The following is a 25,584-nucleotide window of genomic DNA, read 5'->3' as shown; positions in this document are numbered from 1 at the left end:
AAAAGCCAAAAGAATAAAGATTACATGTACCTCAAGTATGCCTAAAATATTCATTTATTTTATCAAGATATTTAAAATACTTTTATATATTACATGTAAGGTCCTATTGTAATTACTGTTTGGTATTTCTTTTTTGTGGGAGTTGGGTTAGAGGTTCTCCCAAAGTGAGCCAGTATTTATTTATTTATTTATTTATTTATTTATTTATTATTTTTTTATGAGCCTGAGCTTTATCATTTATTATCCACATTGTTTTGGGTCTGAAGTTGTCACCAGCTGTGTGCTTCATTTGTTTTTTGTTATATGCAGGCACATTGTGTGCCTTATTTGCCTATGCAAATTGCTTATGTACCTTGAAGTTTCAAGTTACTTATTCAAACACTAAATGTGTATAATATCCATAATATACTGTGATGTGCACAAGCGCTTTCACTCACAGGAAACCAATGCAAAGATTCTAAAACTAGTGTGACAAAATATTTTCTTATTCATTGATATTGTACATATTTTTTTCTGGTCAGAATTTAGTCTGTGTGATTTTGAAAAAGCTCTTATAAATCCACAGTATTTTGTTTATAATGACCAATGAAAAGAGTAGCAGGGGTCAGAGAGGGCGAGTCTTATATGTCTCCAAGTCAAAGCATAGAGGCTGATGTCTGTTGTTGACGAGGAATGGCAAACCAGACCTGCACCCAAGACAAAAGTTTATGATTGAGTGATAGAGGAATTCCTTTCTTTTCCCACAAGCTTCTTTGTTTTGTTTGTTTGTTTTTTTGTTTTTTTGACGTAGAGAGGTATTTTATTTTACATATTCTGTGTAAGCATGAGTCTGCACATTAATCTGCGCTCAGTCAAAATGATATGTCAAAAACTGCCCCCATCTCTCTGATATGCATAAATCAAAACATGTCTGGTGACACTGTTTCATAATATCAGATTAATTTAACTTTCTCTCTCTTGGAGATTTTTTTTAAAGATCACATACAGCTGCATTTTTAGTAGCCAGTGCCCTACTGTACATTACCTTTGTTTGCTAAACTAATATATGATTCATGATCATAGTTGGATGAAGTTTATGAGTAATTGTCAGACCATTGTGGTAACTTTCAGATAGTATTTTGAGAAATGGATCTAAAGAGCTAACAACAGAGATGATTCAGATGCATTAAGCATTAGCTTTAGCAGTTATAAACTTTATGACTGTTATAATGGTGAGAGCCACAAAACTACAATCATCAATCATTAGTGTCATTTTTGAACCTGTAAAAAGTTGTCAGTGTCCTTTTCAAGTGCAAAATGTAATGAGCACTCAAACTGTTAATGGTTCAACTTACATTGATCTGATGAATCTCTAGGGAAATTGATCAGGTCAATCATCTTGACTGACGTGATAATACACAATATGTAAACATTTTTTCAAAATGTTTCAGTCACTCCTGCCCAAGAAGGGAACTTCAGAACTGAAAATGTGTACAGATATATATCATATTTTTTTATTTTCAGTGTGCAGCCTGTTTAGCAAACATCTATACAAGAAGTTAGTATCTCATTTCTGAGTGTGCTTTGTGGCTTCTGCCGGAAACTATTAGCATCTTAAGTGGGTGGAACATTTTTATTAATTATTAACAACAGTCCAAATATTCATTACAGTCCAACATCACTTTTACCTTTTGTGGATGCTAAATCCTGTGGGCAGTAAACAGAAGGCGGATGGCAAAGTGCTGATTATTCCAGCCATTCTCTCTCACAAAGATGATGTGATTATCAATTTGTGCCACACCCATTCACAGTGGGTTTATGGCTCACATGTTGTTTTCCTGACAAAGCCAATTAGCAGAACAGTTGAGCTGTGTCTGAATAAATGTTAGCCAGCATGCTCTTAGAACTCTGAACATTATACATTATAATAGAAAAAAAAAATTTTTAATGAAAATGTCAAAAAAAAAAAAGAAAAAAATTCATCAGAGAGAGCCAATATCCCATAAAATGTAGCCTATGGCTGAAGTCAGCTCACAGCTCCATTCATGGCAACAGGTGGGTTACAGACTGCTTATTTTAATGACCAGTGAATCAAGAGTGATTCTGCAGATTCTCCTTGCCGGTTGCTCAGCAACAGGACATCAAGCTCCTTTGTTAGACTGCATTAGGGTGGAAGGTCGGAAATTGGTCTGCTGTCCCCGCCCCAGGAGTCTCGCAGGCTGGGCTACAATATGTGGACATGATATGTGAAAGGATGTCTACTTGGCATGGGACCTCGCCACTGGCATGCATGGAGGAGCATGATGAAAAACAATTTAGAGAGAAATCTGAGAATGCTGCCCATAACAGCTCTGTAATTGCATTTGCTGTAGATAGATGGGAAGAAAATCCCATTAGATAAGGTAGTGGTGAGTTCCCCCCTACCTTCACTTTGTGTTAATAGACAGACACATGGACTGATAGACAGACACACACGCACACTCTTTTTTTTTTTAAATCTCAACCACGAAATTGTACACACACACACACTTTTTCAACTGAACCACTCCCTCAATAACTCACAGCAGCACACACAAACACAAATACCACAGTTTACAGACAACACCTCAATCAAAAGATATTACAAAAATATGATTACTGCAAATATATGAGAAAACTACTGCCTACTACAGTTAATATAGTACATTTTAAATTCAAATTAGTACAAGTAACTTTTTTTTTTGCAATACACATGGAAAAAGAAATAAAAGAACTCATTAGTATTATTGGGCATGGCTCTTTGATCAATAATGGTCTGTACAAACCACAATGGATATAGCCATTAGAATGCTATAGCAGTATATCCCAGGGGGTACATATTCCACAGTATTTCCTCTAATAGGTTTTCAGATGCATTCTTTGTAAGTGCAACAACACATGCAATATTTATTGTTCTTTGCTAAGTACAACACACTGACTATCTTCCATGTAACTACTACGTATGAGTATTATCAAAAATGTGATTTTTTAAATTTGGATTAATAAATGAATAAAGACAAAATAGTTAATATTCTTTATCATGTATATTTATATGTTAAAATAAACAGTGGGCTAAATTGTGTGGTACAGCATACTGACATTTCCCATTGCTGCACATGCTCAGAGCTCGATACCAACCCGATTTACTCTTCCATTGATGTGTGCTGCAGAGAGTAATGATTATGTGCCAGAGTTAGTGCTAAACAGTATCTGACAAGGCATGGAAAGGTCTCTCCTGGAACAGTTGCACCCATGCTGGACACTGGCTGCTCCAGCCATGGACTCAACACTGTAGACACTGGGAGAGTTCATACTTAACAGTCAATGCATGGTGTTGCATAACATTGGGCCACCAATTACCACAGGCTGGGTGGAAATATGTTTCCACTGCACATGATAAACTATACAAAGCTGTGTTAATAGGTGACAGTTTGCACAAACTTTCTTGTTTTCTTGTTTGGTTGAGACAATAATATGTCTTATATTACACAATAGGGCCCAACAAAAATGAATTAAGATGTTGACATTATCTTTCCTAAACTGAGGGTGGTAAATTATGTAGGCCTGGCAAACAGAAGTCTTCTCTACTGACCACATTTATCCAACCTTTGTGAGTGTAATCCAAGCCAGTGAGCTCCCTTAAATGATTTCCATAAATTCAAAGTAGGTTAAAAGTACTTTGACATGCAATATTTTTCTGCAGGTTGCTTCAAATGCCCCAGAAGTAAAAACTTGCTATCTTATACATTTATGGTGCATGATAAAATTCACCTATTTATTCATATTTATTAAATTTGAATAAATCTATGTTCCATATTTCCCCACATAGATGCTTCTACTAAATTTGTTATTATTATTGCTATTATTGTTATTATTACTATTGTTGTTGTCGTTGTTGTTTGTAGTAGCAGTTGTGGAATTAGTTTTTATAAAAGGGTGACTGCGCCACCTAGAGGTATTAGGCGAAACTGGCTCAAGTCAAAGGTAAAGATGGCGTCTACACAGATCTAGTGTTCCCTGTGTTTGGTCTGTCGGGCTTACTGCCAGGTGGACAGACCCAAAGCACTTTACCAATCATCGGCCAACACATTTTAATAAAACATTTAGGGATGTAGAAATGTGATAGACTGTAGTTAGGGATTAGCTCTGACAATATTACTAATTAAAGAGACGAAATATGCAAGCAGCCGGCGTTCAGTTGTTGCCTGAAAGGAAAGGCTCAGGGGAAAACATCTATTAGTGTTACTTAGTTACCAAGCAACGCTGAAGGAGTTAGTGCAAGATGGCGAAAACACAGCGAAAGCTGCAGTAACATCGTTTTTCGCTGAAGTACGGTGCAGACAGGGTAAATCGGTAGTTATTTTCACGTCGGTTAGTGTTTAAGCACAAAACGCCCTAGCCAAGATGGAGGATGAGGAGACAACGTTGGTAAGCGCACACGTATAAACGATAACAGCACCCTGTTAAAGTCAGCGTTAACTAATATAACTATAGTGCTACTGGACTGTGGCAAAATGATACAGAGCTGTAGTTAGCGAGAAATGTTTGTAAGACCTTTCTAAACGTTCAACAGCAACAGTAGCTGTCGGCGAGGAATGATATCAAAGTAGCTAATGTTATGTTATTGGTGACCTAGCTAACATGTTCTGAAGCTAAACGCAGGGTTCCTCTTTTAACGTTGGTTTGTGTGTTACTTTGCTCTGTTATGAAAATGACATTGATTGCAGCATGTGACTGGTATTTCACAGGTTTTCTTCTACTGTCGCCACCTTCTAATACTTACAAACGCAGTGCCTTTATATTTTTTCACAGGCTTTGATCAGGTACTATTGCTATGAAAAGTATTTCAATCACGCTGTAAACGCTGCAACAGCTGCTCAGAGGAGATTCAGCAGTGATCCTATCTACAGTTTTTTCCATGCGTATGGTACCCTAATGCAAGGTAAGCTTAAAAGGATTAAATAAAAGTAATAGCATTAGCCTTTTTCTGGTCAGACTAGTGTCTCTTACACACATGCACTTATGTCGTTATTTTACTTCAGATCAAATTCAAGAAGCCTCAGTAGAGTTGGACACAATAAGAGATAGTCGAGATGTGTCTCTCTGCACGTTGATGGCTCTTGTCTATGCTGAGAAGAAAAAGACTAACCCAGGTAATCCAGCATACAGTCATGTCACAGCTGTTTGCTCAGAGTGTTTTAAAGGACAGGACGCACTTGTTGATAATATTCTTGTGTCATTGTATTTACAGACAGAGAAGTCATTCAAGAACTTGATGCTAAGGTCAAAGAGGACCGTAAAAGTGCATCTCCCAAGAGTCTTTACTATGCTGGGATGTTTCTTTGGCTGTTGGGGCGAAATGATAAGGCAAGGGAGTACACAGAGAGAATGATCAAACTCTCCAATGGCTCTAGAGAGGTGAGATGGTTCTGTCATATTTTTGGAAAAAAAAAACACCAGTGTTATTTTTTTCCATTTTATGCAAAGCACTTCAGTGTATGAAAGATTTGCACTTATATTTGTTGTTAAGGGGACAATTCTAAAAGCCTGGATAGATGTGACATCTGGTAAAGACACCTATGCCAGGAAGGCTGGAAAATACTTTGATGAGGGACTGAAAGAGAGAGCAGATGTTTTCGGCCTGATGGGAAAGGTGAGATGGGAAATACAAATTCAAATTGAATAGTCTTCCTCAGCCACAGCTGAAAATGTTATGATGCTACCATTTCTCCTTTTTCGTACTTCTCTGACACTGTTTGTTGTGTCTGTAATTGACTTAGTGCTTGATTTAATGTGTCCCTTGCCATCATCAGCTATTCCATTCACTGCATTAAATATTTTCCAGTTCTCATGGACAGTACATCCTTTTGACTATTCTTCTATAACTTTGGAGATATTGCTTCCTCGGTTTCTCTTGACAGGTTTATTACCCAAAGGCGGTTAGGTGTTTAATTCTTTGTGTATTTTTACTACCCTTTGCATATGATAGACTCTTAAGTGGTGTTTGGTTTGTCCTAGGCACAATACTATGAATATCGTCAGAACTACTCCGGAGCATTGGAGATGGTTAACCAGGTCATTGTTAGTTTCCCTGGGTTCTTGCCTGCTCTCATCAAGAAGATGAAACTGTTGCTCAGCCTTCAAGACTGTGAGCAAACCATAGACGCAGCAAACAGGTAATATTTGGGATAGTTAAGAGTTTTCTCCCAGATCGTAAACAGAGGTCACAGCTCTTTCAGTGCAAGCCTACCTGAGCTTTCTTCCTCAGACTCAAAGAGTCTTAACAAGCGGTTACAATCTCTCTGGTGAGATCAGAAATTGCAAAAAACATTTGTAATCACCACCAGGCATATAAGAAAAAGCACAGTCTGCCTTTACAAATGGCTTAGCATTCAAGTGCAAATGAAACACTAGCGTGATGCCTCAAACCAGTGCATACTGACTAAGCCATTGTTTGTGCTCACCCCTCTGGACCTTCGCCAGTGTCAAGACAGCATGAAAAGGCCTTTGAGCCAAAGTGCAGAAGTCTAACACAATTCCATGGAGTTGTAGATTCAGGTTTACGGAGGGGTCCAAGCAGCATACAGTATACTTTACAGTCTTTGGCGGCCCTCACAGTTCCTTTCAGTTTTAATTTTATTTGACTGGAAGCTCAACACAGTACTGCAGCAGTATCAGATGATCTATTACTATCAATCAAAGAAATCCAGGCTTATTAAGTGTAGGAGATGGACTATATTCACAGTATCTTGTGTCATGTTTCAGGCTTTTACAGAGGGATAAAAATAACCTGGAGGCACTACGGATGTTAGCTCTACATTTTTTATGTAGAGAAGGAAATATTACTGAGGTGAGGTTCACCCATTTTCACATGTTCTTACTTTGAACTAATGGGTATGCAATTTACCAGGAACCAAAATAATGGCAAATACTGGCATTTAAGACTGAGCTGTGGCAAAGTGGTGATCAATTTACAGAAACTGTTTTATGTGTCCCTTGGCAGTCAGTAAAGCTGCTTTCAAACCTCATCAGCAACTTGGATATTCTGGAACCACGCAACCCTGAGCTTTTCTACAGAATGTCTCTGGCCTTCACTCGTGTTGTAAGTAATGATTTTCAGTATTCTCTCTAAATTCTTAATGCTACAGTTTTGGGCGTCTTTTCTTTCCTTCACTTGTGAGGAATTTTGGCATTTACTCTTCTTGTTGTTTTTGTTCCCTTAAAGTGTGGACGAAATGAGAAAGTAATTGAACAGACATTCAGGATGGTGGAAAGAGCCTTCTCTGTGGCATCAGGGGACTCAGATTTAGCCACAGAGTTGGGCTACCAGATGGTCCTTCAGGGCAGAATCAAGGAGGCCATGAAGTGGTACAAGACCGCCATGACTTTGGATGAGACCAGTGTTTCTGCTTTGACCGGTAACATGTTACAGTGATTAACCTGTTGTCTACTCACCACTCAGGACAGATACATTCATTTTATTCTGAGAATGTGATCATTTGTCATTTCTTTTACTCAGGCATAATTCGTTGCCAGCTGATAGAAGGCCACCTTGAGGATGCAGAACAACAGTTGGAATTTCTGACAGAGATTCAACAGTCTATTGGAAAATCAGGGGTAATGTCTCTTATAAATGTTAAATTACAGAGGACAACACAAAATGTCTTTTTAATCTATAAGAGTATCCCAGGGAAAGAGACTTAGTATGGTTTAGAATACTTTACTTAAAAACTATATGTTAAGTACTAAAAAACAGCACCTGGCAGGAAAAAAAGCCGTTGCTCCAGTTGTTCTTCAGTATTTACTCCTCTGTTATTCTTCCTCTGAGACTTTTGTTTTTATGCTTTTGTCTTCAATCCGTCTTACACAGAATGTCCTTGTCACGTTTTCCACCCTCCAGTCTTCCGCTACCTGTTTTCTTTTATCCAACAATTTTTGTCCCTCTGTTAGCTATTTTCTGTTGTTTATTTCCACCCAATCAGGAGGTACTGTACCTGCGTGCTGTTCTGGCAGTGAAAAAGCGCAAGCCTCCAGAAGAGGTTACCAACCTGCTGAACGATGCAGTGGACACACACTTCTCCACACTGCAGGGTCTGCCTCTGGGAGTGGAGTACTTTGAGAAGCTCAACCCTGACTTCCTTTTGGAGATTGTCAAAGAGTATCTTGCTCTGTGTCCTGCTAAGGTACAGCTGGTAGACTCATCAGTGCCAGGGTCTCTGATGGTCCTTCAATTTTGGGCAGTGCGAGAGAGCCTCTGTCACATATGCATTTATTTTTCCATTAATTTTTGTTTTTTTATTCCACACATTTGGGGATAGTATGTTAGGGATAACACACTTAATCTTCTTGTAATGAGATTCATTATTCAAGCAGTTTGAGAATCTTTACAGGAAATAACACTGTTATTGTTTATGTTTTAGCCTCCAGCCCAGGGGCAGCCTCCTGCTCCTCAACTCCAGCACTGTGCCACATTGTTGGAGACTGTCATCAAAATTGTTCCAGGTCTCCTCCAAGGGGTCTTCCTGCTAGCCAAAGTCAGATATCAGTCTGGTGAGTAACACATTTTAATAGTGTTTCGTTTATTTGTTTTCCAGTTGCTTCTATTCTAAACTGCACTGCTTCTGTGTTTATTCAGGCGACACTGACGCTGCTCAGAGCAATCTACGTCACTGCTTGGAACAGTGTCCTTCTCATGCAGATGCTCATCTGCTAATGGCACAGATCCATCTGCTGCAGGGTAACTTCACTTTGTGCTCCCAGTCTCTTGAACTCTGCCTCAGCCATAACTTTGAGGTAAGATCACCATTATAATGATAATATTACTGGTTGCTAAATTGTTATGAGACACTTTACGTTCAGGCTGTTATTTGACCCCTTGCAAAATGTACAACTACATTGTAGCTTTGCCACTTTTATCCATAACATAGGCACATTAGCTTTTCTTTAGCGAAGCATGTTAATACAGCAAAGGATGTAGATGAAAGGAAGAATAATGCAGCATCCAGTCTAGCAAGGGACACAGGTGATATTGTCAGCAATGACAAGACATCAGTGTGTATTTTTAAATGCCAACAGTTCAGAAATATTAGGGTACGTTGTCAACTTTTAGCTTATTAAAAACTGCAGTGGTCTGAGTATAAGTCAGGTTAAAACAGAATCAGCGTCCGCGGCATCAGTGACAGTTCAGCTGAGTTAGACTGATCAAAAATATTTCTGTGGGGAATGTTATTTTTTGTCACCACAGATTTATGCTCAAGGTCTTCAAAATACTGATATTGTGTAACTGCATGACTTTCTTCCTGTCCCCAGATTCGAGAACATCCTTTGTACCACCTAATCAAGGCTCAGACTAAGAAGAAAATGGGGGAACTGACAGAGGCTATTCAGACATTGCAGATGGCCATGAGTCTTCCAGGTGTCCGCAGAGCTGGATCCTCATCCAAGTCCAAGAACAAGAAGATTGAACTGAGCTCCACTGACTGTGTCTCTGTCTTCTTGGAGTTAGCTGAGGCCCTGTGGCTCAATGGCGAACAGGTAAAGTAGTGAGTGTTGACTTCAGAAGGCTAGTACATGATAGAATCCTTTTGGTGTTCCACCCATGTCTGGCCTTTATGAAAAAATACAGTATTTGCATATGAATTGATTGATTTAATATTTCAGCATGAAGCAGCAAAGGTGATGCAAGATGCCATAAATGAGTTCTCGGGCACCCCTGAGGAGCTACGTGTCACTATTGCCAATGCAGACCTGGCCCTGCTGCGTGGTGACACCGACCTGGCACTGAGTATGCTTAGAAACATAACACCTGAGCAACCCTACTACATCCAAGCCAAGGAGAAAATGGCAGACATATATCTGAACCACAGAAAAGAGAAACGTCTGTACGCCAGCTGTTACAGGTGAGCAGCAAATTTGAATCCAAATGAACAAAAAAGAAAAAAAAGCACAGTGGTCTCTGAAAGCGATCTTGATGTAAAGATAGTAGCTAAACATATGAACGCATATACTCCATTTGAAACCAGTATATTGTAGATGTTTGTCTTAACAGTAATGGCTGAAACTTAATTAAATATATGACTCTAAGATATCCAGTCATACTGCACGTTTCATCCAGCTGAGCCTGTAGTAGGATTTAGAAGACCACAAACGTAAACCAATTTTAACTGAAGCCATTTGTGCAGTAAAGAAGAATTGTGCAGTTTCCTCCAGTTGCCTCCAACCTTCTACTTGTATTGACAGCTGAGACATAGTAAAGCATGACTGAACCGCAGACCAGCAGAGACACACCGTATGTCTGCGTAATGAAGTGCACCATATGTGATGTGGTATTTCTGTCTTTTCTCCAGAGAAATGGTGGAGAAGCTGCCCAGCCCTCACACATATCTCTTATTAGGTGATGCCTACATGAACATTCAAGAAGTAAGTGGGAGATGTGATTCAGCTGGGTCTTATGACACTGTATCCCATAACTTTAAATGGCTTAAAGGTGCTACATGCTTCAAATAACTAAATTCTTGTGGTTTTATTTTGGCCAAGTCATTTATACCTTTTCCAGAATCGTAAAACTCAAAGGCATACTGAAAAGCTGGATTATAAGTAGAGGAGTTATGCAAATGTTTAGCCACCATGTAATGTAATCAGTGCTTTTCTGAGTTTCATAATACTTCTACATTCCTGTTTCCTGCTATTCATGTAATGGAGCCTTGCAGTGTTTTGATTTTTCTTCCCTTTTAATATATAATGATGTAGCTGTATTGAAGTCCATCACCAAGGTCTTACCTTGGCTAATCAGTGTCTGAAAGAAACACTGGACATCCTCCTTCAAATCCTGACCCTGCAGCTGAGAGTAGTGTGATGAAGCAGGCTTGTTTGGGAATGCTGCTTAGTAAAATTTTGAAAACATGAATGCTTCATAATGCTACTCAATATATTTCTGAAAGAGGGGTAAATTTTAAGGTGGACCAGAAATGACTCTTTCTGGTGAAGTACGCTACCAAACTAAGAGGATATGCCTTGAAACATTACCCATAATTCACATAATTTTGTTAAGATACAGGGTGCCCCAAGCTTTTATAATCAGATAGTATGAGCATCCCATCTCACCCTGGGCATTAAGTAAGCAAATCTACTTCCCTTCTTGGCAGAGGTAAATGCATTTATATTATTTATAATTTGGCTGACAATCAGTTTTCCATGTGCCCTGGCAAGCCTGGAAAATTGTAAACTAGTTTTCAAGTTGATATTTCACATATGGAAGAATAGACTGAATATTCTTGAAAATAATGTGTTGGGAATGAAAAGGGAGAACAAACTGTTAAAATCCTGCAACAGCAAGAAGTAGTTTCTAAACACTGCAAAAAACAGGTTAACAAAATAACCCTAAATTCAGGTAAATGGGTAGCGACCCAAGCTTCCTCCTGAGGTCAGTTTTATTGACGCATACTCTGGTTGTGGGTGAGATGGCATCATTCAAGGCCAAATCAGACCATCCCAACTCAACAATCAGATATGGTATCTTTATCCAACTTTCCCAGCAGCTCTAAATTTGAAGCATGCGGCAGCCTTTAATGTGTTTACCAAATGTTCACCACATTTAGCAAAGAATGAAACATATCACACTGCTTGAATAATATTTACAAAAACCTAAAACCAACAACAAATTTTGACATCACTTATCGTTGCTTGTGTTTATCCTCAGCCAGAGAAAGCCATTGAGGTTTATGAACATGCACTGAAGAAAAACCCCAAAGATGGTGCTTTAGCCAGCAAGATTGGAAAAGCCCTGGTCAAGACTCATAACTACGTCAAGGTTTGTTTGTACACTCATTGAAAGATAAACAAAATTGACATAGAGATAAACCACTGTTGACACAAGGCTGCTTTTAAACAGGCAATTAATTATTATGAAGCCGCCTTGAAAACTGAGCAACAGAACTTCCTACGCCATGATCTGGCTGAACTGCTGATGAAGATGAAGCAGTATGAGCGCTGTGAAAGAGTCCTGCATGAAGCCCTGGCCCATGAACCAGGTACTTAAACTGTTCAAGCAGTTTCACACACACAGTGAACTCCTGACGTCAAACACCACCGACATGATGATGCATATAAACAACTACATACAAAGATGGAAAGAGCATATCAGAAAATATTGTTCATTGCACTGCCAAACTGCTTTGAATTTGTAAACTAAATCAAAACATCTCTCTGCTGTGTTTTGGAAAAAGTATGTACTGATTGTTTTCATTCGTTTGCTCTGTTGTGTTTCTACCCAGTGAATGAACTACCGGCGCTCTCAGATGATTGCCGTTATCTGGTCCTGTTGGCAAAGATCCAAAATAAGGTTGACAAAAATGAGGAAGCTTTACTCTCCTTACAGAGAGTAAGTGGTTCCAGTTGTCTGGCTCATCTCTTCACATTTTGTATCAGATATTTTACATGATTATTTCCAAGCATTACTTGGTCTTGGTGATAATCTTTTACTTGTTTCTACAGAGATGATAATGATGATGATCATTACTGTTGTTACTTCTGTAATAAGATTGTGTATTTGCTGTCCATAGGCCCGAGATGTGCAGGCCAAGGTGCTGAAGCGGGTGCAGATGGAGCAGCCTGACGCCTTCCCCATGCAGAAGCAGCTTGCTGCAGAGATCTGCGCTGAGATCGCTAAATACTACACAAGTCAGAGGGGCTATGAGAGAGCGGTCAAATTCTACAAAGAAGCTCTTGTGTATTGTGAGACTGATCGCAAGGTCAGTGCAGCTGAATCAAAAACGTTCTGTGTACTCACTGCAGCTGTGGTTAACAAGCTCTGGCTTCTTTTAGCATCACAGCCTTGTGTTTTCAAAATTTTGCGATCATAGTTGTTGATAGTTAAAAAGCCTGATTTATCTGCCCTACATTATTCCACGAATAATCTTGTCATTTAAATGAATGCACTCCCTGTTCCTAGGTGATGTTGGAGTTGGCTCGGTTGTACCTCACTCTGGATGAGGCTGATGCGTGCCAGGAACAATGCAGCGTCATTCTGAGTAATGACCAGTATAATGAAGACGCAACTCTGGTTTGTTCTGTTTGTCTGCCACAACAAATGTGACCATAACTTTTCTTTGGAACTACTATATAGAACTAATATCCTACATCTGTGTGTCCTCAGATGATGGCTGACATTATGTTTAGGAAGCAGGATTATGAAAAGGCAGTTTTCCACTTTCAAAAACTCCTGGAGCGCAAACCAGGTGCAACAGGGTCACGTTTCTTTTTTTTCGTTTGTTTCTTAAACCAAAATTTGTAGTGAATGTAAAAGTGAATTGTTGACTCCTCTGAAAGGAAAGCATAAGAGATTACACCTGTTATTTCAGACAACTACCCAACTCTGTCACGTCTTATTGACCTCTTGAGGAGGGCCGGGAAATTGGAAGAAGTTCCCAGATTTCTCGATATGGCAGAGAAACATTCTACCAGAACTAAGTTTGACCCTGGGTTTAACTACTGCAAAGGACTTTATCTTTGGTAAGTTTGGAAGAGTGTTTCCTCGACATCATGGCAACATCTGCGCATCTTCAAGCTTAGTGCATTGTGTGATTAAACGTGTGCTTGCTGCTCAGGTATACGGGAGAATCTATTGAAGCTCTGAGACACTTCAACAAAGCACGTAAAGACAACGATTGGGGTCAAAATGCTGTGTACAACATGATTGAAATCTCCCTAAACCCTGACAATGACACCATGGGAGGAGAAGTATTCGAGAACTTAGATGGTGAAATTGGGTGAGCGGCAGTAGGAGCTTATAAGTGATAGAATACACAGTCTATACACTCTTGTGTTTTAAACCCTCAAACTTACTTGTAGTGTTCACTTTTGTCTTCTATCAGAAACTCCACAGAGAAGCAGGAGTCAGAGCAGCTTGCTGTGAGAACAGCTGAGAAGCTGCTGAAGGAGTTAAAGCCTCAGACACCCGGCGGACACATACAGCTCCGCATCCTGGAGAACTACTGCTTTCTGGCAACTAAACAGAAGGCCAATGTAGAGAAAGCCCTCAGTGTTTTCACAGAGATTGCAAACAATGAGGTAAGTAAACTCCAGATGGTGCATATGATTTACATCACTCTCTCTGTGTAAATATATCCACACCAGGAGCCGTGCATTTCTCAGACTCTCTACATGTCAGTCATTCCATTTGGTAATAAACTGCACGGTGTCAGGCTGAATTTAATGGATTGTGTTGTTCAGCTTTGTGAATTTTATTTTACATTTACATTTTATTATCTAACTTTATGTGCTGAAGTTATGTCAGTATGGTTTATGTGTAAACAGTTGGCAGTGTGATGTGTTGTAAGATCAACCCCGTCTAACCAGATTTCTTTGGTTGAATTCAGAAAGACCATGTCCCAGCACTGTTGGCCATGGCAACAGCTTATATGATGCTAAAACAAACTCCCCGAGCCAGGAACCAGCTCAAACGCATTGCTAAAATGAACTGGAGCATTGGCGACGCTGATGAGTTCGAGAAGAGCTGGCTGCTCTTGGCAGATATCTACATCCATTCGGGGAAGTATGACATGGCCGGGGACCTTTTGAAGAGATGCCTCAACCATAACAAGGTCAGTATTGAAGATATAGTCACGGCTTAAAAATGATGTAGTTTATGACAATTTAAGGCAATTTAATTCACAAAAAGCTCTTTTTCCCCCCTTATTTAGATTTGTCAGGAGGTTGTTTTTATAATGTCTGGGCCATCTTTTATTTTAAGTACTTTGTGATAATAATGACACTTTTTTTCCACAGTCATGCTGTAAAGCTTATGAATATGTGGGATACATAATGGAAAAAGAGCAGGCATTCCGTGATGCAGCAGTCAACTATGAACTGGCCTGGAAATATGGAAATCGGACTAACCCAACTATTGGTAAGTCAACCAAAATCACTTGTCCAGTTCTGTTTATAAGGACAAAAGGAATAAGAGAGTTAAATTTCTTACATGCAATGTCTGTTTTTATTTCAGGATACAAGCTTGCTTTCAACTACTTAAAAGCAAAGAGGCACGTTGATGCCATAGATGTGTGTCACAAGGTGAGACACCTGTGGATGCTTATAGTTTTAAGAGTTTCAAACTGTTGCTATCCCATGAATCATGCTTGCTTTTGTCCACAGGTTCTGGCTGCTCATCCAGATTATCCAAGAATGAGAAAGGACATCCTGGACAAAGCTCGTGCTGCCCTGAGATCTTAGTTTTGGGCCATTTAGACGGTTTATGTGAGACGTGGAGCCAAGGTTTCTGAAGTAAAAATTAGTGTACTTTGATTGAATTTGCTTTTATGGTTTGCCTTTCACTGTTGGATTTAACGAATGTGCAGTTATCATTTCTTTGGGAATGCCTCTTGAACACTATGTAAATTTACTTGGTAAATAAATAGGTGGGTGCTGACTATCCTGAGGGAAAACAGAGTGCAGAGAGGTTCAGGCAGGTTTTTCTTTTCTCACAAAGGTGTGGTACCTTCTAAAATCTAAATTTCAACTTATTTTGGAGCTTAGAACATAGGGGCTCTTGCAGAAGGGCAGTGTCTGAATTAAAGCTTTATTTATCAAAACTGAAATCTTTCCCTTATGTGTTAGAGAATCTATTTTTAATCTTATACATGATGCATGTATTTTGTTTTTCATATTATTCCCTTTAGTTCATTTATGTGAAAATCAATACTGAAATATATGTTGTGATAAATATTAGGATGTAGATAATTGTGTATATATCTTTTTTTTTTACTTTTCAGCTTTTGTTTAAAATAAAGTTATATAGAAATATGACTTCTTTTTTTTTTAATTGATGCTTTTAAGACAGGATCTAAAATGACACCATTAGTATCCACACAGACAACTGCCACACAAACATTTCCAAGCGTGACTGGAGAAAAAAAAAAATGCAGGACACACAGTGAACATTTTAATGGACACAATAAACTGGATGCCTGCCGTGGATAGGAAGTGCCGGGGAACACAGTCACTACAGATGGACTCACTGTGCAAGTCAAAGGCAGAAAGACTTCAAACTGGGCAGCAGAGCAGGCTCCCTGCGGCTGGGATCCGCGTTGTTACTCATTAAGACCATCCGCTGCGAGAAACCTGGGAAATTAAAGGATCAGACAAACTACCGACTCCACTGGTGAGTGTCAGTTTTTACAACTTTTATCACTAACGAAATCTCTGATGGGATTAATAACAATAACGTGGGCAGATCCGCCTCCGCGCGAAAAGACGCTTTAACTTTTCCAAACACATTCTGAACCATGTGCTTTTTTTCTTTTCTTTTTAGTTGATCCATGTGTTCACGTTGATAAATGTAAGCAGTGTATGTGTAAGATGTGGTGTTTTCTCAGAGAGCCTGATTGGATGCGGTGGGCTGTGTGTGGGGTATAGTGCGTTCCTCCGTTATTTGTAACCCAGCAACGGTCCCAGTGAATGGCCAACTGAACAAATCCTATTAATGACACCATCGTTGAATCTGAGCAACTCCGTGACGAACAGTCTGCAAAATTCCTCTTGACAAAGTGACTGCTTTTGCCTGAGGTTTGTCGGGATACGTGTTTGATTCAGCTGTGATTTAGGTCAAATTATTTTTTTAAAAAAAACATAGGACGTAGGACATAGCTGTAGCAACAGTTAAGGCAAACAGTGCCGTCATCAAACTCGTTTGTCGGGATCGTTTCTTGTAATACTTGCTGTCTCATTTGTATCCCAGGTATGGCTTTTGATGCGCAAACCCCTCTCTGCGCAGGCGCGCCACCAGGTCTCCACCTTCTACCTGAGGGAAGCTCACCTTGATCCAACGAGACGGAAGTTTCGCGAGGGCAGAAAACGGAGCAAATCTCTCTTTTTGTTTTTTTGTCTCCGCGGAAAGTTCGTTTGGAGTTCGCGCAACAAGCAGAGGATATCCAGTCAAAGCAGGATGCCATGCGTTGGATTTAATAAGAACTGTGTAAAGGGCTTTTTTTTGCAACCTTAATCTGTTGTTCAGCGACTCATGGTACGTGGTCTTTTTCCCTGAAGGAATCCAGAGCAGTGGTTGTTTGCAGATTTCTTGTGCCGATTTTAAAATATGTGATTTGTAGATAACAGCAGACTACTGTTAGACTCACCAGGAACTGCTCCACAGATGTGTTCTTTTTATTTATTTCAAAGACCAAAAGTTTTAAAGTTGCTTTGAGTCTAAGATGTTGAAATAGTGACATGGCAAGTAATGTAGCACTACTTAGGCTACCTGTATTTTTTCTGAAATCCAAATACCTTAAATTTCATAATTACATGAATGCTGGTTGCTAATCATCATTACTCGGCGGGTTATGTTCATGTATTGCAGCTGAATTTCAGTCCAAAGTCAGTCTGCTCTCCATTCAAGAAGAATGACAGCTTTCCGCAGAGTGCTCCGAAGGCGATTGCACCCACTTAAACTGGTGATAGTGGCCCTGGTCTTTGTCACATTCGTATTCCTCATACAATGGGAAGTGGGGAGCCAAAGCCAACAGGAGGACCCTTGGCTGAAGGAGATGGCAGTGAAGCGGGATGCCATGCTGGGCATGATGATGGGAGCTGTCAATAACTTCAGGGATGTGATGCCAAAGATGCAGATCAGAGCCCCTGTACGACAGCAGGACAAAGCAGACAGCACGTCCTGTCTGCCAGGTCACTACACAGCCGCTGAGCTCAAACCAGCTCTGGAGCGTCCACCTCAGAGCCCTCTTGCTCCCGGAGCTGCTGGGAAACCTTTCCATACAGACTCACTGAGCCCAGAAGAACAGAAGGAGAAGGAGAGGGGAGAAGAGAAACACTGCTTTAACCTGTATGCCAGTGACCGCATCTCCTTGAGCAGAGACCTGGGCGCAGACACAAGACCACCAGAGTACGTCAGCTTGCATAATCTTTATGCTTTTGATAAACTTGTACAAAATAATTCATGTTTCAAAGAGGGGAAGAAAGAACTTAGTTGATCCAATTTTCCAAATGATTTTGATATAATGTGTGTGTGTGTGTGTGTGTGTGTGTGCACCACCTAGTGGGTGTGAATGCAGCTTTGGTGCTGTACAAGAAGTTTTCCACTTTTGCTCTCACTACTCCATGGATTCAGAATATAACTTAAAGTCACTCACTTAGTCACACACTGAAAAACACCCACAAAGGTAATGCTAATATGGATGGAGTGATGCAAAACTGACTGTCTAACCCAAACAAATTCATCATGTGAGGAAAATCTCAGGCAGAAACCACAACAGCAGGGACTTTGTTTCAGCATGCCTGCCCAGTTACTGTGGCCAGTTCAGAAAGAAACACAGTTATGTTTGGCTAATTACAGTACATCCAAGTACACGTAAGTCCAAGTACATGGCAGTACATAGCCAGTGTACATGACACAGAAGTAAAGCCTGTCCATGTACTGGCTATCTTATAAGGGTGAGTTACAAAGTCTTTCTCACTCTGATATGGCAGGTATTTCAAAGGCTGCCACACATGTGGTGTCACATTTGAAACAGACACCCCACAGGGGAGAGACTGCAGATGTAATAACTAGACTATTGTGCCACTCAGGAACTATACTGGACAGTCAGATCTTTGTGTCCTCTTTTTCCTCCTGCTGCAGATGTATTGAGCAAACCTTTAAGCGATGCCCCCCCTTGCCGACCACCAGTGTGATAATTGTGTTTCACAATGAAGCTTGGAGCACTCTGCTAAGGACAGTATACAGTGTCCTCCACACCTCCCCTGCCATTCTCCTCAAGGAGATCATCCTGGTGGACGACGCCAGCGTGGATGGTAAAACTCAATAGGGCCTTTCAGGACCGCCCTGCTCTCTTTTGGGTTCGAATTCATGCTGCATATTGGGTGGGCAGCTCTTTGGTGTGCCACGAATCGTGCAGAGAGGAGCTCCCCGCTCCTTCTGTGGGCCATGAAGTGGGTTACAACAGGAAGTGAGAGGCTGCTAGTGAATACTTTCCTAAGAGGAATTAGCAGTGGTTGCGCTAAGAAATGAGTCAGAGTTAAGTCTTGTTAACAAGTCCAATGAAGGTAGGAAACAAAATGCTGGAGAGGGGAGTTTTCAGGGAATGCAGTCCATCTGACACTCTAAACTCAGTTATTTGTTGGGATCAGAGCACAGATGGGACCCTGCTGTACAGCAGTTGTCCTGACAGCCAGCACTATTAAAGATGTTAGGAAGACAGCTTTGTTCTTTTTCATCTGTTTTGAGTCTTATAAAGGCTGAGGACTGTGAATATAATATACATGTATCACTTTAGCAACCAGTGAGTCTTTATGAGACTGTTTATATTAGACTGTGCACAACATTCAGTCATGTATTACTTATTTTTCAGAACCTCCATCCTCTAACTTATTTCCATGTCTCTGTGGTCATCCCATACTTTCAGATGTGTTGAAGGATGAGCTGGATGAGTATTTGAAGCAGCTGAGCATTGTCCGAGTAGTCCGACAGCGAGAGAGGAAAGGACTCATCACCGCTCGGCTGCTGGGTGCCTCCGTGGCCACCGGTGACACACTCACCTTTCTCGACGCCCACTGTTAGTCAACACCACTGATGTTACTCACATTTTAAAATCAGCGACTTAGCCACACCCTTATTTACACAACCGCAGGCCAACAGCACAATTCTTGCTCTTCTTGAAATCTTAGACATGGCTGCCATGGATTTACATTCTATAATTAGCCACTTGCTGGTTATTGTTAAGCAAGATGTCATGCAGTGTATGTCATGTACACTTGTTTGTGTTTCAGGTGAATGCTTTAATGGGTGGCTGGAGCCTCTACTGGCAAGGATAGCAGAGAACTACACTGCAGTAGTCAGTCCTGATATAACCACAATTGATCTCAATACCTTTGAGTTCATGAAACCGTCCCCATATGGCCAGAACCACAACCGGGGCAACTTTGACTGGGGCCTGGCTTTTGGCTGGGAGAGTCTCCCAGATCATGAGAGACAAAGGAGGAAGGATGAAACTTATCCTATCAAGTAAGCATAAATTCTGCATGAATATAAAATATCAGCTTGATATGAACTCTTGAATCTTGCTGGAAATAACTTAAAAACCTTTAACAAACTTTCTCTGCAGGACTCCCACATTTGCTGGTGGGCTCTTCTCCATCTCAAAAGACTACTTCTACCATATTGGAAGCTATGATGAAGAAATGGAAATCTGGGGTGGGGAGAATATCGAAATGTCATTTAGGGTAAGATATCACTAAGCTGTCATTGTGGAGGTTCAGCAGTCTTGTTATTTATCATTGAGCCTTTTAACCCAGTGAATGAACTAGGGATGCATCGATCCACGTTTTCACTTCCTATCCGATCCCGATGCCTGAATTTGGATATCTGCCGCTACTATTCCGATACTAGAGCTCTGTTTGCTTTAATATTATTATTATCATTATTGTTGATTTTATATGATGCTGTAATAAATATTCTTTATAGGCAAGTATGATATGTATGAATGTATGCATGTATGTCCCAAAAGGCAACTTAAGTATAAAGTCAGAAAAGAAAGTCAGAAAAACAGGAAGTTCTGTTAACAGTCAACAATTATTAAATTCAAGAGATACTCATAAAGGGTAACCTTCTTTTAGACTACCCCTCTCCAAATAAAATAAAATAGAAATAAAAAGGGCTACTTGATCTGATCAGCACAAATTAAGTATACTGGGTTTTGTAGCAGCAACACATAAAGGTTTTTCGAATCTCAAACATCCCAAGGGGCGGAAGCTCACTAGGTTCCTGCCGTACCTAGAAGGGACATAAGTCTGTGAGTAATATATTGTTGGTGTGTGAATTACCTGTATGACTCACCTGTTATGGTGTCCCGCTTTGGTTTATCGTTTAAGTTAATAGCAAGACCGATGCTAATGCGCTAGCCCGTCAATGGGATTCTCCATATTATGTTAGCATCGAGCTTATTATTACCACCTGTAGGTCGCGACGGAGCTTCTGCCCCTCGGTACAACGGCTTTGCAGACATTGCATGTTGCTGTCTTGCTTTGGGGTGTTTCTAGTGCAAAATATTTCCACACAGCAGACATGTTGCGCTGAAAAGTTGGCTAGCCACGGTGCTGCTCGATGCTCACCTGCTAGCTGGCTGCAAACTGTGGAATGGATTTCCTGAATGGAGGCGTGTTTCAATGAGACGCAGAGTAATGAGACACGCCGCCGTTCAGGAAATCCATTCCACATTTTGCAGCCAGTTAGCAGAGCAGCCGGCAGGAATCACTTGTGGAGTTATTTTAGCAGACAACATTAAATAACAGACATGGTCCATGGATCGCAAATCTCCCCAGGTTTGATCGGAAATTTCCGATCCGTGATCCGATACTGACACTGGATCGGATCGGCCCTATCCCTAGAACTCTGGATCCAAACGTCTGCGACGGTGTGTCTAATTGCATCTCATTGTGCATCTGTTCAGCGCTGTCTTCCATTAACTTGCAGGTGTGGCAGTGCGGAGGACAGCTGGAGATCATCCCATGCTCCATTGTTGGTCATGTTTTCCGCACAAAGAGCCCCCACACCTTCCCCAAGGGTACACAAGTGATTGCTCGCAACCAGGTACGACTGGCTGAGGTGTGGATGGACGACTACAAGGAGATCTTCTACCGTCGTAACCAACAAGCTGCGCAGATGGCAAAAGATGTACATACTACTTCTTACTGTGCCTCTGAAATCCTGTGTCTATCCTGTCATACTTTCAAAGATTCTGTCAAATTCACTGAATTCTATGGAGCAGCAAATTTCTCTGCACCATTATCTTTCACTTCTATGTCTTGTGGTCATATGTAAGTGGCTTTTAAGACCACTTATTATCCTGCCCCCTTGAGACAAGTCTGAGTAAATTCAAATCCAGCCTTAAGTCTGATTACGACTTACTTAACATACTCCACAGGAAAAAGCAAACAGTTACAGGAGGACTCAGCATTTCATGACTGCTTCTCAGTGCATGGTTTCTGTAGAAATGAAATGCATTCTTTGAAATAGAGAGACATAGATTAGCTATTAAGGGCTGAAAGCTGTTAAGCGACAGAGGAAAAGGAACCTGAAGGAAGTCAGCTCTGGTAAATGACACAGGCTCTTAGCATTTCCCAACATGTGGTCCCATAGGTGCTATAAACTGTCCCCTCAGGGCTATACCTCACAAAGCAGGCCAGCCCTCTCCCGCTGGCTTCAAACAGACACGCTGTCATCAACAACTTCAAGGAACCCACTGTAGTAGCTATCAGCATGCTCTAGTGTGAGCGACAGGCTCATCATTATAGTAAGTGCTCTCATTATTCAAGAGCACGAGGTGCCTGCAAATCCTTTTAAATGTGCTGTTACACTTCAGTTTAAAAGGAACAGTGATCAAATACACTTGTCTGTTGTTAATTTGTTTAAGAAAGGAGTCATTAGACAACGGGAACACAGGGATTGACTTTAGAAAAGTAAATTGATTAAGTAGAATATCTAGTATATCAGTTTTTTTTTTGTACAATGGTTTTATTTCTGTAATTGGGTGATAGTTCAGAGCTCCGTCTATGGATGGAGATGTCAGTTGATCAGTGGGTCCACCACTTTGGTCCAGGCTTAAATATCTTAATAACTGCTGGATGTTGGATCATAAAATTTAGCACAAAAAAACAATGGTTTCCAGAGGAAGACACCTAATGACTTTGGTCATCCCCTGACTTTTTCTCTTGTGCCGCCATGAAGTTCACGTTTGCATTTTAGTGAAATATCTTGACGACTATTGGATGGATTGCTGTTAAATTTGGGTGCGGACTTTCATGGTTCCCAGAGGATGAATTGTAATAACTTTGGAAGTCTCTTAACTTTTTCCCTTCTGCAATAGAAAGAAAGATTTGAAGAAAAATTGTGGGGACCAATTGAACACCTAAACAGTGGCTGTGTTTCCTAACCATAGGCCTGGGCCCGGCAGTGTTTTAGTCCCACATTTCACAATAGTAATGAATAGTAAAAAAAAAAAAAAAAAAAATCACTATTTGTCGTTAAACCTTGCAAAATTCGTCCTGTTAGTATCCAGCATGCCTGCAGTATGAGTTGATGAACGATATAAAGGAGCTGCCTGTGATTGTTTTAACAGAGGACATTTGGCGATATCTCCAAACGCGTGGACCTCCGGGCGCGGCTACAGTGCAAAAGCTTCTCCTGGTATTTGAAGAACGTTTATCCAGAAGTCTTCATGCCTGATCTCAACCCACTTCGCTTTGGCTCTGTAAGATCACGCACCCCACCACCAGCTCTTCTCTTTCCAAACCTCAGAGCTCTGTCTAGCCACTGTGGGTTTCCACTTAGGATCTCCAGAGGGTACTGAGGAGTTCCAATTTGACACCACTGAAAGCACTCCAGAGACTAAAGTTGTTTGAACAGCTTGCGCTGGATGTTAGTTTTTCATTTTGTTTCCTTTCACTGCTTTCCCCTTCCCTGCTCTCTCTCTCTCTGTAGGTGAAAAATGTGGGCAAAGACTCATGTCTGGATGCTGGAGAGAACAATGAGGGTGGGAAACAGCTCATCATGTACCCATGTCATGGACTAGGAGGAAACCAGGTCAGTTTAAAAAAAAAAACCTTCTATCGCTTCTATCACTTATTGACAAAACATTTTAATCTCAGTGATTCATTGGAACTTTTTTCTGTCTGTTTCTTGTGCTGTAGTATTTTGAGTACTCCACACATCACGAGATTAGACACAACATTCAGAAGGAGCTGTGTTTGCATGGGTCGGAGGGGACTGTGAAGCTGGAGGACTGCCAGTATAAAGGCAGGAACACATTTGTAGGAGCAGAACAAAAATGGGAACTGAAGGATGTGAGGGTTTTTTTTGTGCATTTTTTTGCATTTCTCCACTGTTCTGTGATTTCAGATTCTGTGGTTATTATTTCTGTTTAGGAAAGTAATAGCTTTGTCTTCTCTTCATATAGAACCAGTTATTCTACATCCCAGGACTGAACATGTGTCTGAGTGCCCGTCTTGAACATCCCTCTCTTGCCCTCTGCAACCCCTCAGACAGATACCAGCTGTGGTCATTTGTTGTTTGAGTGTGCTACCACTTCACAAATTGTTACTCTGCATAGGCATACTAGGACCGTGAGTACACTATACTGTATGCAGTTTTTTTTTTTTAGATCAACAACATGGAGTTTTAATTTATTTTTATACATAGAAGAACTGAACTGCTGCTGCATTAGGAAAAATACAGTGTGCCACTGCTGGAAGGAAGCATTGAAACGATGCCCCCAATCAGACTGTGAACTGAGATTCTTAGAGGAATGAAGATGCACTGTGTTGACAAGTGCCTCTTTTGTGTTTGTGATGTTTTCACTATTTCAAGTCTTCGCAACCAACACATGCAGTATTAGGTATATAAAAGCCAACACTGGATATGTTCCATAAAGATATGCACATGAATCTAAAACAGAATCATACTAAACAGCACAGTAAATCTTGAACACACAAAAATCCCAAATGTTACGCGCCAAAGAGACTGAAAGTGAAAATCTGAAATGCCAAAAGTATGGTGTGCATTTCTTTATTTTTTTTTTTTGTACCGTCCAGTGCCTTGGATGTAATTTTATTCTGAATGGGAAAAATGGTTGAGGGATGATGGTGGAATGGGTGGTGGTGCAATTTTCTGTTTATACAGAATATCGGGTTCTATAGTGTTGTGATCAAAAGAATCTTCAGATCAGGGTTGAAGCTGATAACTAGGGATGCACCGATCCACATTTTTTCACTTCCGATCCGATCCCAATACCTGAATTTGGATATCTGCCGATACTGATACTATTCCGATACCAGAGCTCTGTTTGTTTTAATATTATTATTATCAATATTGTTGATTTTGTATGATGCTGTAATAAATCTTCTCTACAGGCAAGTATGATATGTACGAATGTATGCATGTATGTCCCAAAAGGCAACTTGAGGTAAGTATAAGGTCAGAAAAGAAAGTCAGAAAAACAGGAAATTCTGTTAACAGTCAATATTTATTAAATTCAAGAGATACTCATAAAAGGTAACCTTCTTTTAGACTACCCCTCTCTGAATAAAATAGAAATTAAAGCTGCAAGCAGCGATGGGCGGACCCTCGCACCCCTTGCGAGCTGCTTGAGTCGCAGCCAGCGCAGCCACACACAAGAGTCCTCTCCTCTCTCCTGCTCTTCTCCCCAGAGAAGCACAGCAGTATACAGCAACAGAAAAGACATGGCCCCCTCCCCGAATTTCAAGTCTGTGGGTCTTACTTGGAATATTTTCTCACTCTAGGGGCCGCTACAGAGCCGTTTGGCCGCGCTCGGTCGCACGGAAAGTGTCAAACAAGAACTTTCTTAGGGGGAAAATTTTGGGCAAAGTGAGGTGAATTTTTGAGCACGTTCAGGGGGTCAAATTAGCCGACAAAGCAGCGGGAGAAAAATAGAAGAGAGTAATAATAATCCCTTCAGTTACAATAGGGCTGTGCACAAATTTCATGCTTGGGCCCTAATAAAAAAGGTCATAGTATAGGAAGGCTTCAAAATCGGCCAAAAAAAGTTCACTTTTTTACTTTAGAACAAC

General features: G+C 40.6%; 2 protein-coding genes across 3 annotated transcripts; both read left to right on the top strand.

Annotated features, from left to right (window-relative positions):
* Positions 1 to 4,283: 4,283 nt before the first annotated feature.
* Positions 4,284 to 15,729, top strand: ttc21b (tetratricopeptide repeat domain 21B). Its single transcript, XM_041056435.1, has 29 exons — positions 4,284 to 4,425; positions 4,810 to 4,939; positions 5,040 to 5,150; positions 5,249 to 5,415; positions 5,528 to 5,650; positions 6,016 to 6,173; positions 6,763 to 6,847; positions 7,001 to 7,099; positions 7,223 to 7,415; positions 7,517 to 7,614; positions 7,980 to 8,180; positions 8,418 to 8,547; positions 8,633 to 8,790; positions 9,307 to 9,531; positions 9,658 to 9,896; positions 10,344 to 10,416; positions 11,696 to 11,806; positions 11,888 to 12,026; positions 12,270 to 12,376; positions 12,558 to 12,746; positions 12,947 to 13,057; positions 13,151 to 13,232; positions 13,356 to 13,506; positions 13,602 to 13,763; positions 13,869 to 14,064; positions 14,373 to 14,597; positions 14,782 to 14,902; positions 14,999 to 15,066; positions 15,148 to 15,729. Exons 1-29 carry the CDS (start codon positions 4,402 to 4,404, stop codon positions 15,223 to 15,225), a joined length of 3,954 nt encoding a protein of 1,317 aa, XP_040912369.1. The 5' UTR covers positions 4,284 to 4,401; the 3' UTR covers positions 15,226 to 15,729.
* Positions 15,730 to 16,810: 1,081 nt separating this feature from the next.
* On the top strand, positions 16,811 to 24,843 carry galnt3 (UDP-N-acetyl-alpha-D-galactosamine:polypeptide N-acetylgalactosaminyltransferase 3 (GalNAc-T3)). Of its 2 annotated transcripts, none has more exons than XM_041056473.1 (11): positions 16,811 to 17,014; positions 17,348 to 17,887; positions 18,623 to 18,795; positions 19,407 to 19,556; positions 19,771 to 20,005; positions 20,106 to 20,223; positions 21,473 to 21,589; positions 23,118 to 23,249; positions 23,480 to 23,581; positions 23,689 to 23,841; positions 23,955 to 24,843. In XM_041056473.1, the coding sequence occupies exons 2-11, from the start codon at positions 17,391 to 17,393 to the stop codon at positions 24,069 to 24,071; spliced, it is 1,794 nt and encodes a 597-aa protein (XP_040912407.1). In that variant the 5' UTR covers positions 16,811 to 17,014; positions 17,348 to 17,390; the 3' UTR covers positions 24,072 to 24,843. The 2 variants fall into 2 exon arrangements, with proteins under 2 accessions (XP_040912407.1, XP_040912406.1); XM_041056472.1 differs by having other exon boundaries at positions 21,473 to 21,673.
* Positions 24,844 to 25,584: the final 741 nt, after the last annotated feature.

The sequence above is a fragment of the Toxotes jaculatrix genome, chromosome 15 (genome assembly GCF_017976425.1).
Source record: "Toxotes jaculatrix isolate fToxJac2 chromosome 15, fToxJac2.pri, whole genome shotgun sequence".
Classification (NCBI taxonomy): domain Eukaryota; kingdom Metazoa; phylum Chordata; class Actinopteri; family Toxotidae; genus Toxotes; species Toxotes jaculatrix.
Note: the sequence above shows the minus strand (reverse complement) of the source record. Positions and strands in the feature narration are given on the sequence as shown.

Coding starts and splice junctions, on each gene's coding strand:
- galnt3 (XM_041056472.1), top strand. CDS start 17,391: ATGACAGCTTTCCGCAGAGTGCTCCGAAGGCGATTGCACCCACTTAAA. Junction 18,796..19,406: donor GGACGACGCCAGCGTGGATG/GTAAAACTCAAT, acceptor CCATACTTTCAG/ATGTGTTGAAGGATGAGCTG. Junction 21,674..23,117: donor CTGCGCAGATGGCAAAAGAT/GTACATACTACT, acceptor TTGTTTTAACAG/AGGACATTTGGCGATATCTC.
- ttc21b (XM_041056435.1), top strand. CDS start 4,402: ATGGAGGATGAGGAGACAACGTTG. Junction 5,416..5,527: donor TCTCCAATGGCTCTAGAGAG/GTGAGATGGTTC, acceptor TTTGTTGTTAAG/GGGACAATTCTAAAAGCCTG. Junction 7,615..7,979: donor AGTCTATTGGAAAATCAGGG/GTAATGTCTCTT, acceptor CCACCCAATCAG/GAGGTACTGTACCTGCGTGC.